Source organism: Motacilla alba, chromosome 13, assembly GCF_015832195.1.
Source record: "Motacilla alba alba isolate MOTALB_02 chromosome 13, Motacilla_alba_V1.0_pri, whole genome shotgun sequence".
Lineage (NCBI taxonomy): Eukaryota > Metazoa > Chordata > Aves > Passeriformes > Motacillidae > Motacilla > Motacilla alba.
This window is the reverse complement of record NC_052028.1, coordinates 2,722,519-2,734,504: the sequence shown is the minus strand read 5'-3', so window position 1 is coordinate 2,734,504 and position 11,986 is coordinate 2,722,519. Positions and strand designations below refer to the sequence as shown.

At 57.4% G+C, this 11,986-nt stretch overlaps 1 protein-coding gene across 1 annotated transcript in view; it reads right to left on the bottom strand.

Annotated features, from left to right (window-relative positions):
• Positions 1–2,872: 2,872 nt before the first annotated feature.
• Positions 2,873–11,986, bottom strand: part of PFDN1 (prefoldin subunit 1) — a 31,378-nt gene continuing 22,264 nt past the window's right edge. Inside the window, exon 4 of the mRNA XM_038150326.1 lies at positions 2,873–3,027. Coding sequence (XP_038006254.1) covers positions 2,944–3,027 — 84 coding nt within the window. The 3' untranslated portion in view covers positions 2,873–2,943. The remainder of the gene's footprint in view (positions 3,028–11,986) is intronic.

The following is an 11,986-nucleotide window of genomic DNA, read 5'->3' as shown; positions in this document are numbered from 1 at the left end:
CCTTGGTCTGGCACCTCCAAGCCCCTCATCCCACACAGGGCAGCACAGTCAGGTTTTTATCCTTATGTCTTTCCCTTCTGGACCCAGGGCCCCCTCTCCAGCAGCTCCTGGGACAGCAGAGCTGGGAGAAGCACAGGTTGGGCTGCTGTGTGTGTGCCCCAGCAGCTGCTGGGGCTGGGCTGGTCCCAAGCTGTGATCCATCGTCCCGCACTGCAGAGCAGAGGCTCGCGGGAGGTAAATTAACGGGTAAGAAGAGAAAAGCCACGGATTAATCTAGTGCTGAGGATTTAGAGCTGAAGCTGCTCCATGGCACGCCTGGCCAGAAAAGGAATACAAAGCTTTTGTCTGCAGAAAAGTGGGGAAAACCTGCTGCTGGTTCTGTGGGGTGCGTCCCACCCTGCTGCTCCCCCAGCCTTGGGAGCAGAGCCCCCCTGCTGTGCTGACACCCACCGGCTCTGCGTGGCACTGCCTGGAGAGCACCGGGGATCTCGGCCTGTCTGCAAAGGGCACTGCACTCGCTGTCCCTTGGCTGTGCAGCCCGGGGGCTCTGCACAGCTCTGGGCCCGGCAGTGCAGTTTGGGGCTCTGGTGTGGGGCAGGCTCATGTGTTTGGGGTTGAGAGTCCCTGGCAATTCCCCGTCCCCAGGAGCCTTCTTGTGGGGGCTGCCTCTCTGCTGCCCTGAGCTCAGGTCTGTGGTCTGGTTCCCAGAGGTCCCTGCCCTGGGAATGAGCACTGTCACCTTCCCTGTCACCACCGTGGCAGCTGTCAGGAATCAGGAGTGGAGCCCCTGGGTCACGCTCCGTGGTGGGGGAAGGTGGGGGCAGCGAAGGGCGAGTCCAGAGTGTGAGAGCACCCGTGTGCCTGTGGGGTGACAGCACCGGGGGGCAGCGGGACCTGGAACCCCCGAGATCCCGGGAGCCGCCGGGGGGCGCTGGGACAGCGGCGGGGCCGGGCCCCTGCGCTGCCCACAACGGCCACACGGTGGCGATGTCCGGCCGCGCAGCGCGTTCCTGCCGGGAACGGAGCGGGAATGGGAACGGAGCGGGAATGGGGAATGGAGCGGGAATGAGGGAACGGAGCGGGAATGGGAACGGAGCGGGAATGGGGGAACGGAGCGGGAATGGGAACGGAGCGGGAATGAGGGAACGGAGCGGGAATGGGAACGGAGCGGGAATGAGGGAACGGAGCGGGACACAGGGAACGGAGCGGGAATGGGGGAGCGGAGCGGGAATGGGAACGGAGCGGGAATGGGGAATGGAGCGGGAATGGGGAATGGAGCGGGAATGGGAACGGAGCGGGAATGGGAACGGAGCGGGAATGGGGAATGGAGCGGGAATGGGAACGGAGCGGGAATGGGAACGGAGCGGGAATGGGGAATGGAGCGGGAATGAGGGAACGGAGCGGGACACAGGGAACGGAGCGGGAATGGGGGAACGGAGCGGGAATGAGGGAATGGAGCGGGAATGGGGGGACGGAGCGGGAATGAGGGAACGGAGCGGGACACAGGGAACGGAGCGGGAATGGGGGAACGGAGCGGGAATGGGAACGGAGCGGGAATGAGGGAATGGGGCGGGAATGGGGGAACGGAGCGGGAATGGGAACAGAGCGGGAATGGGAACAGAGCGGGAATGGGGGAACGGAGCGGGAATGGGAACGGAGCGGGAATGGGGGAACGGAGCGGGAATGGGGGAACGGAGCGGGAATGGGAACGGAGCGGGAATGGGAGAACGGAGCGGGAATGGGAACGGAGCGGGAATGGGAACAGAGCGGGAATGGGGGAACGGAGCGGGAATGGGGGGACGGAGCGGGAATGAGGGGACGGAGCGGGACACAGGGAACGGAGCGGGAATGGGAACGGAGCGGGAATGAGGGAACGGAGCGGGAATGGGAACGGAGCGGGAATGGGGAATGGAGCGGGAATGAGGGAACGGAGCGGGACACAGGGAACGGAGCGGGAATGGGGAATGGAGCGGGAATGAGGGAACGGAGCGGGACACAGGGAACGGAGCGGGAATGGGGGAACGGAGCGGGAATGAGGGAACGGAGCGGGAATGGGAACGGAGCGGGACACAGGGAACGGAGCGGGAATGGGGGAACGGAGCGGGAATGAGGGAACGGAGCGGGAATGGGAACGGAGCGGGACACAGGGAACGGAGCGGGAATGGGGGAACGGAGCGGGAATGGGGGAACGGAGCGGGAATGGGGGAACGGAGCGGGAATGGGGGAATGGAGCGGGAATGGGGGAACGGAGCGGGAATGGGGGAACGGAGCGGGAATGGGAACGGAGCGGGAATGGGGGAACGGAGCGGGAATGGGGGAATGGAGCGGGAATGGGAACGGAGCGGGAATGGGAACGGAGCGGGAATGGGGGAACGGAGCGGGACACAGGGAACGGAGCGGGAATGGGAACGGAGCGGGAATGGGAACGGAGCGGGAATGGGGGAACGGAGCGGGACACAGGGAACGGAGCGGGAGTGGGGGAACGGAGCGGGAATGAGGGAACGGAGCGGGACACAGGGAACGGAGCAGGACAGCAGGAATGGCCCGGGACAGCCAGAATGGAGCAGGGCAGAGGGAATGACCCAGGGCAACGTGAGTGACCTGGAGCAGTGGGAATGAGCTCCTGGCGCAGGCTGGCTGGGCCTGAGGCGGCTCCCATGCCCATGTCTGTGCCTGTGCCCATGCCTGTGCCCATTCCATGCCTGTGCCAGCCCTGCCCATCTCCCTCTCCCCCACCACCCCTCCCCAGCAGGACCTCCCCAGTGCCCACAGCAGGCCTGGGTATCCACAGGATGGGGGCACAGCAGGGATGCCCTGCAGGCCCCTCACCCCAACTCCTCCCACCACCGCATGGCTCCAGCACGCAGGGAGAGCAGCCAGAGACACGGGCTGTGTTTTATTAAGGTGGGGGGATCGGGCAGTGGGGATCAGCCAGGGCTGCCACTACTGTGCCCTGCGGGCCATCAGCATCTCCCGGATATTGTCTTCTGCTTCCTTCACGCTCCGCTCCAGGTACGACTTCTTCTGCTGCAAGGCAGAAACCAGAGGTAAGTCAGGATCCCCCCAGCCCTGCCAGCACAAACCTGGCCACAGGGCCCACAGCCACCCAGGCAGAGCTGTGGGTGCTGGCTGGGGCACCCACCCCTCAGCAGGTGTCCCACGTGGGGACAGCAGTTACTCACTCCCAGAGGCACAGGGCAAAGTTTGTTCCCCCCTGAAGCCTTAGAGCTTCAAAAAGTGAGAGCCATGAACCTCAGCAGGGAAGGAAATCAGATCCTATAACTCTTGGAGCCTAGAGAGGGACTGACATGCTAAGCCTCCTAATGGAGACATAGCAAAGCCCTCTCCTTGGGCACAAAAGGTTCTTTTTCCCAGCTGGGCCATTTTCTAACCCTATATCCTCCTTTCTATCAGCAAATCCCCGGCATCATCACCAAGTACATGTTTCCTTAATCATCTGTAATTAGGCTGGGCTTGGCAGGGAAGCAGTCCCAAGCCCTGCATCCCCAGACAGGAATTCAGTGTGCAGCGTTTTTTCCTGCTAGTCTGGGTGCTCCTCTGTGGCTGGAAAAATCAGCACTTGGCTCTTTTGACTATTTTCTCTGGGTTTCCAAACAACAGACACAACAGTCTCCTGTGGCGTTGCTGTGAGCACAGGCTCCCGTGCTGCCCATGTGAAGCCCTGCCCTGCGCCATGCCAGTCCCAGTAACACTGGCAGGATTGGCAGTGAATTCCAGGAGTCCAGGCCTCCGCCCAGAGCGTCCTGCCAGAGGCTCTGCCAGTGCCTGGAGCCCAGTACAGCAGAGCCCCCAAAGCCCACCCAAACCAAGGACAGGTGAAGGGCAAATACTGCTGCTGCTACTGCTGCTGCCCCGAGAGCCTCAGCCTGAGTTCTGTGAGCCCACGGGACTTGTGCTGCTGAAAATCCATTAGCCCGTGGAGCAGAGCTGCTGCCACCACTGCCCCTCTGTCCCCCTGCTGTGGCGCAGCTGCACGCTCAGCTGGGATGGCCCTGCCATGAGCACATCTCTCCCAGCCCTGCTTCCAAAGGCTGAAGGGTTTGTCTGTAAATCCTAAAGGCTGCTGCTGGCAGCCAGGCCAGGGTTATGGCCCAGGGTTCCTCGTCCCTCTCCGTGCTCCCAGGCACGTGGGGTCTCTTTCACTTACAGGAACTGCTTTTGAGGAAACCTCAGGGAGAAGAGCAGCCACAGGTTCCCACTGCCAATGACTCAGTGACACACGAGCAGGACTCTGTCACCACCGCACTGTCCCCACGCTGCCCGCACAGACGTCGAGGGATTTCACACATAGGGAACTGAGTCTGAGGGCAGCAAGAGGACATAGGCCCAAAAAACCCTTGTGGCTCAAAGCTTCACCTCACTCTGCTGACCAGAGGAGGGTGGCAGCAGCAGAGCTGACTTCTAGGGGGTCATATTTTACTGAAGTTTTTTCTCAACACCATTAAATTAGTGCATGAAGTGGTCCTGCCCCCCATCCTCTCCCCTGCCCATCTCCTGCTCCACCAGGCAGCAGAAGACAGCTCCAGAGAGCAGCTCTCCCCAGGCACACTGTCCAGCAGGACTGGGAGAGCTCAGGAGAATTTCAGATATCCCATCAGGAAGCCTTGCTGGTGCCCGTGTAAGCCCCACTTCCATGAGGACAAGGGACCCTGACACAGCAGAGGAGCACCCACACAGCCCACCCCTGCACAGTGACATGCTCTGCCCTCCCCTGGCAAAGGGCCTGGGTTTAAGGCCATTCCTGCACTTAGGCAGCACCTGCAGTCCCAGGTAGGGCAGGGTTCAGGGAATTTTTCTTCACCTCCATCACTCCCCTTGGTCACCTAACTTCCGAGGCACAAGAATCTGGGCTGGTCCCAGTACTTTTACTCTCTCCCAGAAGCAGTCTCCAGAGTTCCATCTCTGGGCTCCAGGACCATCCTTTGAGCATCAAGGGGAGCCCTGCACGCACAGCCAGGGGCTGCAAACGCCCCGAGCTGTCCTGCAGCCAGGCAAGGAGCTGGGGCTGGCTCCCACTGCAGCCCACAGCGCAGATCGCAGGCGAGCGAGGAGCGGACGGGCGCCACATTTTCCGAGACACGTGGCAGAAGCGAGGTGTTTGTTCCCCAGGAAGGGGGAACTGCAGCCCGGGTTCTGCTTCGGTCATCACCGGAGCAGGGGCGGGAGGCTGCTGCAAACCCCTCCTCGCTGCCATTACCGGGGTCTAGACAGGAAACTCCGTCTCTCCCAGGGAGCAGCGCCGAGCGAGCGGCTGACACACGCTCTGCCTACTCACAGCAGAGCCCGAGACACGACAGCGCAGCTCTGCAGTCATGCTGGAGGCTGTTCCGGTCCAGCCAGACCGGCCAGGCTGGTGGTATCTGTTCCCTGAACACCACCCTGCATCCCCAACCCCACCTCCGGCTTCCAGCTCACAGCCCGCATTTGCACCCGCAGCCCGAGTTAACCCTACGTCCTCTGAGCCCTGGTTTGGGCCAGCCTGCGGCTGCTGGGCTTCACCCGTGCATCAGCTGATGCATTTCCCTGGGAAAATGTGTTTGCTGCTCCAGGAGATCATCCTCTGCTACCTGTGCCGTGGCAAGGGCAGCCTGTGGGAATTCCCAGGGCAACGTGAAAACTGCACTGCTGGTTTCGGTCCCTCGTGAAACCAAAGGTGGCTGCTGCCCTCTGAAGCCTCTGGTGTCACTCCTGCAGCTGTAGCTCCAGTGCTCAGCAGTCAGGAGCCCAAGGGGACACGGCAGCAGCCCAAGGGGACACAGCAGCACACTGGCCCTGCACCACTGGCTTTGGTGGCCGCATGACCCGCGAGCTGCCGAGCCAGAGCTCCTACTCACTCTCCACACCAGTGCCCTAAACTGCCCCCACCCTCCCTCAGCTCCTGTGGGCCCCTGGACAGGTAAGGTGGGTGCCCAAACCAGCCCCAGATGCCACTGCCCGAGCCACAGAGCTGCAGGGAAGAACAGAGAAAGGAGACTGGCTTTGAGAAGGCAGCAGGGGGAAGTTGCCACATGACACCGAGCTCCCAGAAAAGCCCCAGCTTCCGGCTGACAAGCAGGGCCAGGCTCCCGGGCAGTGACCCTGGTGTGCTGCTGTCCCCCTGCAGTCTCGCCAGGAGTGTGGCAAGGCAGTGACAAGGAAACCCGGAGGGCACGACAGGAAGCAGCTGGTGTGTCAGCCAAGGGCTCCAACTGCAGCAAGGGCTGGTTCCTCCTCCTGGTTCACAACTCCCACAGCCACTTGCTGGAGAATTATTCTACAAGACTCTCTTGTGGGGTGTTACTGAAACTTATTTCAGAGGAACAGCCTCTGACCAACACTGCCAGGCCCTGGCAGCACCCCCGCTGCCAGAGAAAGGCCAGTGCATTCCCATGACCCAGGCACAGCTCACTCACACAGGGAGGGATGACCCAGGGCTGCAGGTCCCGTCAGCACTGGAGAATCTTCTCCCCCACAGAGCAAGGAAGGGGAGCTGGAGGCTGTGTGGGAACGGAGCAGAATTTGCAGTACAGGTTTCCAGGTGGACAGCAAGCTCCACAAACTGAGCCAGCTGACCTGATCCAGCCCAGGACATGCTCTTGCATCCTCATTTCTTCCTGCCACAGGCCACCCATCACTTCTCATCCACTCTCTCCTCTGTGGTGACAGCCCCCTGATCCCCCTTCTGCCCCACACAGAAAGGGCTCTGCCACCTGCACTGGGACACGAGACCAACCCACCTCAGCCACACCCCAGCAATATCTGGGCCACCTGCAGCACACTGACAGGGTGCAAACCCACAGAGGATGGCCCCAAAAGCCAGTGCAGCCAATGCCTCCCAGCCTGGTTTCCTAATTTCTTTAAGCTAATACCACTCCCAACAACAGTTCCTTCCCCTGGCAGGAAGGGCCGCAGCACTTGGGAACAAGACAAACCACAACCCTGATGATCTGTCTCAAAACTAGCCCCAAAGGAAGTGTTCTCACCTAAATCTGCTTTCTGGAAACACAACTGCCATACTAACAGCTGTCTGGCACCAGGATGGAGGGCAAGAAGATCCCTCCTTGTGCAGCAGAGCCGATCCCACCAGCTGGGCCTCCCAGCACATCTTGGGGCTCAGAAACTGGACCTCTCCTACCCCTGAGTATAGATGTATCACCAGCCTGGCCCATATTCTCCTCTGCCAGCTCTCAGGAGCCTTTTCCACCTCCAAGGCTTCCTGCACTCTTCCTAAAAAAGGTGTGCAGGGCAAAGGGTTCAGCGCAGCTACATTGATTAAAAACACCATCTCCCACAGCTGGAGGTGCACCCAAAACGGCAATGACCACTCAGGCAGCCCCACCTGACAGGCAATGCACATCCCTCTCCCATGAACCCTTCCCAGGAGGAATGGTGGCTGTCCAGCTGACAGCTGCCCAGACAGAGCTGCAGGGCCTGGCAGGGCAAAGGCACCACCAGCCCCAGCCCTGCCTGCGAGGAGGAGGAGGGAGGACAGGGCACTGATATGCCGTGGGCCTGGTGGGATGCAATGCCCACTGCCAACACATTCCCAGACACCTGTGGGGGGCTGCAGGCCACGGCTCTGGGGTTCCATCAGCCCTGGCTGTCTCTGTGTTTGCTGCTGTAGGAAGTGCAGACTCCTGGAAGCACCAGCCCAGCCTGGGGCAGCGCAGCAGCACCACGAGCCAGCCCTCGCTGTGCACGCTCCTGACCAAGGTGTGCTGGCGTGCCCAGCCTGTGCCCTGGCACGGGTGGCTGCAGCCAAACAACATCAGAGGACTCGCCCTGCCACCACCCCGTTCCTCAGCTCTCCCCTGCCCTTCGCTCTCCATCCAAGCAGTGCCTGCTCCCTGACCAGCTCCGTGCTGTTTGCTTTTGGCAGCAGCTGTGGAAAGACTAGATTGAATGCAAATACAATTACAGCTCACACCCCGAAGAAGAAAAGGAGCTGTGGTTAACAGAAGTGGCCCGTGGCCTTTTGACACGGCGGGAAGTCACCTCCTGCTGCAGCAGCCTCCCACCTCTGCTCCCATTGCATCACGCTGCCGGAGAGGCCGGTGCTCAAGATGACGCACCCGGACCTGGCATTCCCGGCAGATTAAAGAGCCAGCATCCACAGATTCCACAGCAAGAGAAAACTATTAATCAGCTTTTCTTGGATGGGCTTTTGATGATCAAAGCACTGTCATCCCCCCAGCACTGTGATTCAGACGCCTCTGCCTTCAGGGAGGGCGGCTTGGCCGCTGCCAGCCCTGCGTGTGGCAGGGCCTTGGCTCGAGCCAGTGGCTCAGTGGAACAGGGCACAGCATTGTCACCCCCTCCGAGAGCCCAAGCAGCCCTGCACTCCCAGAGGGAGCAGACACGGCAGCTCTGCCCATCCACGCTGCCATACCCTCCCCCTCACAGGTGAGTTTCCTGTGTCAAGTCATGGTTTATCATTCAGCATCGACTTTTGCTCTTCAAATTCCACTCCTCTCACGTCACCTCTGCAAATGAAAGAAAGCTACAACCTCTGACCTGCAAACACAGATTTGCTTAAGCCCAAACAAAAATGTTTCCATGGAAATTTTACGATCTAGTATTGGAACATGCCTATTCATTTTAGCCTGCTCTTTTTTGACCCATTTTTGTTTTTTAAAGTGTTTTTCTATGAACTTGTTCTATACCCAGCTTATGAGGACAAAACAAGCTGGCAGGTCCCTTCCCAGAGAATATCTCCCTTCCCATGGCTCTCAGCATGCTTGGCTACCAGCCACCAGATTCTGGCATCCCACTCTCACACTCAGAAGGCTTCCGTTGAGGAACGCTGCAGTCTTCAGGCATGATGCAGTGCCTCAAACAGGAGCCCTGAGACAACTCATCCTGTGACACCTCGGCAAACCTGTGGCTAGCCAAGAACTTCTGTATCCCCCAAAGTTAACTCAAACCATTTTTGGCATTGCCTGAGGGCTCTGTGGGAAAGTGATTAGCAGATCCTGAACTAGAGGTGGGAGCACATAGTTGACTGGAGAAGGATCTTCCCTGGGAAGATGGCAAACTGCTGCCTGTGCACTGGGGGCCAGGCAGCAGCAGCCCAAGCTGTCCTCACTCTTGGGGCCACCACTGCTGTTCAGGGGTTGGCAGTGCCCAAACTCCCTGTGGAGAGCAGCACTCCAGGCCCGGGCACGCACACCCCGGGGAAGGCAAACATTTTGGTCAGACTAAGCTCATGGAAGATGATGTGTTGAAGACATGTGCTCTGTTTAACAGCATTTCACTCGGAACCCCTGAACAGCACCCGGCTGCTCCTGCTCCAGGAGAAGCTGAAACAGTGGACACCAGCAAGGGGGTGGGGTAGGTCTGCAGGCAGCCCTACGCCCTGACGGGTCCACCCAGCACTGGTCCTCACCCAGTTCAACACTGTGGCACATGTACACACTGGGAATTACTACTCTACAGCAACCACCAAATATTTAGATACACTTCAAGACTTTCCAAGCAGTTATTGCCTCAGGAAGCTGCCCAGAGTTTGCTCAAGAATGAATGGCCTGGAATAGGAAGGGAGCCCAGCTGGTTTCTGACGACAGCTGCTGACAGAAGCGTGATGCCATATACCGAAGAGGAGAAGTGATGATTCAGACCCTGGTGGTTTTCCTCATCTCTTCCTTCCACAAGGTAACAGGGACCCACAGAACTATCTGGGTTAGAGTGTAGAAGAGAAAACATCAAGCATACAACTACATTTGCTAACTCAAGAGAATCCTTAAAAGCACCTGCCTAAAGAACTGCTGGTGCAAAATCCACCATCACCGTGTACTGATCCTACTGCAGCACAACCAGCTGGGCTTCCCTCACCGTTACTGAAGCACCTCGAGGAACATACTCTGAAAAGGTTAAGCTGGAAAAACCCTATTAATTTCCATTCTTGGTACCTTCAAGAGAAGAAGGGGCAAGGTAAGGGGCAGTAAACCAGGCTGCCTGCCAGCCTTTCTGCCCAACCCCAGCCTCGTGGCAGCAGCACTTCACACGGACCCATTGTCTGAGCCACAGGACAGCGCTTCCAGCAGAGATGGAGACAGCTGCTCCTGGTGAGTGGGAAATGATGGATTATTCCAGTGAACTCCTGCACCCTAGCCTGATGTGAACTACTACAAAAGCAAGTCAATGAGAACCTTTCAGTAGGTGGCAGCAGAAATGTATTATCAACCCAAAGGATTCCTTTAGGGACACCCCTTCTTGGCACAATTCCCCATTCAGAGCAGCTTCCAGGAGTACGCTGCTCCAGGTCAGATACTGTGCCCTAACCAGGTTATGACAGCAGAGTCAGGTCAAACAGAGGACTTGGGGAGGGGAAACTCACAGAGATCCTGAAAACCCCCGCGTTGTGTTTCGGCGGAAGCGTCGCTCACCAAGCCGCCTCTTGCAAAACGCGGTAAGTTCCCTAACCCAGTGCCTCAGTTTCTGTGCTCCTGCAGAGCTGGTGTGGCTCATCGGGATCCCTGCTGGCAGTAGGACTTTTGCAAAACCACACCACACCTTTCAGCTCTTGCAGTCCTGGCCAAACAAGGCCACTTTAAAAGAAAAATAATTTCCATACATTTCAAAGACAAATCAGCAACAAAAAGATGATGTCAACTCCCACCTAGGGAGCATCCCCCTCCCTCAGCTCATTCAGCCCTGAGCTCAGAGCAGCCCCGTGCCCACCACCAAGGCATTAGGGACGGAGCAGGGGTGACCCAGCAGTGGGGACAGCAGGAAGCGTGACGGTGAGGGCTGCCCCGCATACCTGGGAGCAAGGTGTGGCTTTGTACAGCTGACTCAGGGCTGGCTCAGGGCTCCAACAGGCAGGAGCACGCTTTCCAAATAATCGTTTCCTGTTCTCCCCAGGCGAGATGGAGGAGGAGATGGAAGCAGGATGGAGGTTTATCAGGCACAGATAATCCCCCTCCCCAGAGCTGCTTGGCACAAAGGCAGCCAGGAGCCACTGCAGGGGCCTGGTGACTAAGGACAGCAGCGCTGGGTTTGTGACTAATTATTACTCATGCAAGGAGGAATTTGGAGAGAGACCCGCATCCAGCTCAGCTCGTTGCTTTGGATACTTCTGCAGCCATAAGCACAAAGGGGAGCTTTGACAATGAATCAGACCCTGCTCTAAAATGAAAGACTTATCAACCAACTTGGTGTTAAAATGATTTCAGTGTAACCATAAAGGCAGCTTAATGCTAATCAGAAGAAACAAGCCATGTTTTCAGACTCAGATGACTAAATGTAGGTTCCTGGATGGACAAAACCATTTAGACACAGCAGCAGAAGTGGGTTTTTATTAATGCATAGTGTGTTTCACTTTCCTCTGAATTACAAAGGAATGTGAGTGGACTGGCAGGAGTTGCTTGAAAAGTTTTCTCTGTTAGACTGTTGGGGTTTTCTTAATCAAGAATAATCCCCCCCAAAAAACAAAACCAAAAAACAAGTTCTGAGATGTCTTTATTTTGAAAGTATGTCTAAAACTAGCCTCTAAAGGACTTAAAAGGAAGCGAACAACTCCCACATTAATTATCCACTTGCTTTTAAAATCTACAATTATCCACCCAAAAATAAAGGTAGGAAGAGTGAAAGCAAAGTCATCAAATTCCAGTTCTTCCTTCATAAAGCCTTTGCCCTCTCAGCTGGTTTGTGTGCTTACTTTGCAGTCTACAGTACAGGGAAGACTAACAAAGAATTACTAATTAAACAACTGCTGCAAAAATCTGGGAGTTAGAAAACTTGTTGCAGTGAATGATTGCTCCAAGTGAGAGATCCAGCCTTGCCACTGCATACCCACACACGTGATGATATAAATACACGTCATTGCACTCAAATCAGCATTACCCACAACCATTCTTCACAAAAATGTGGTGAGACATTAGTTTTTATAAGCCATCCCAGGCCTAAGGTGGCAGATGACCCCTCCAGAGAGCTGGGAATCTCCACTCCCCTTTGAAATGTGAGAATTTCTTTTCCCTGTGCTTCT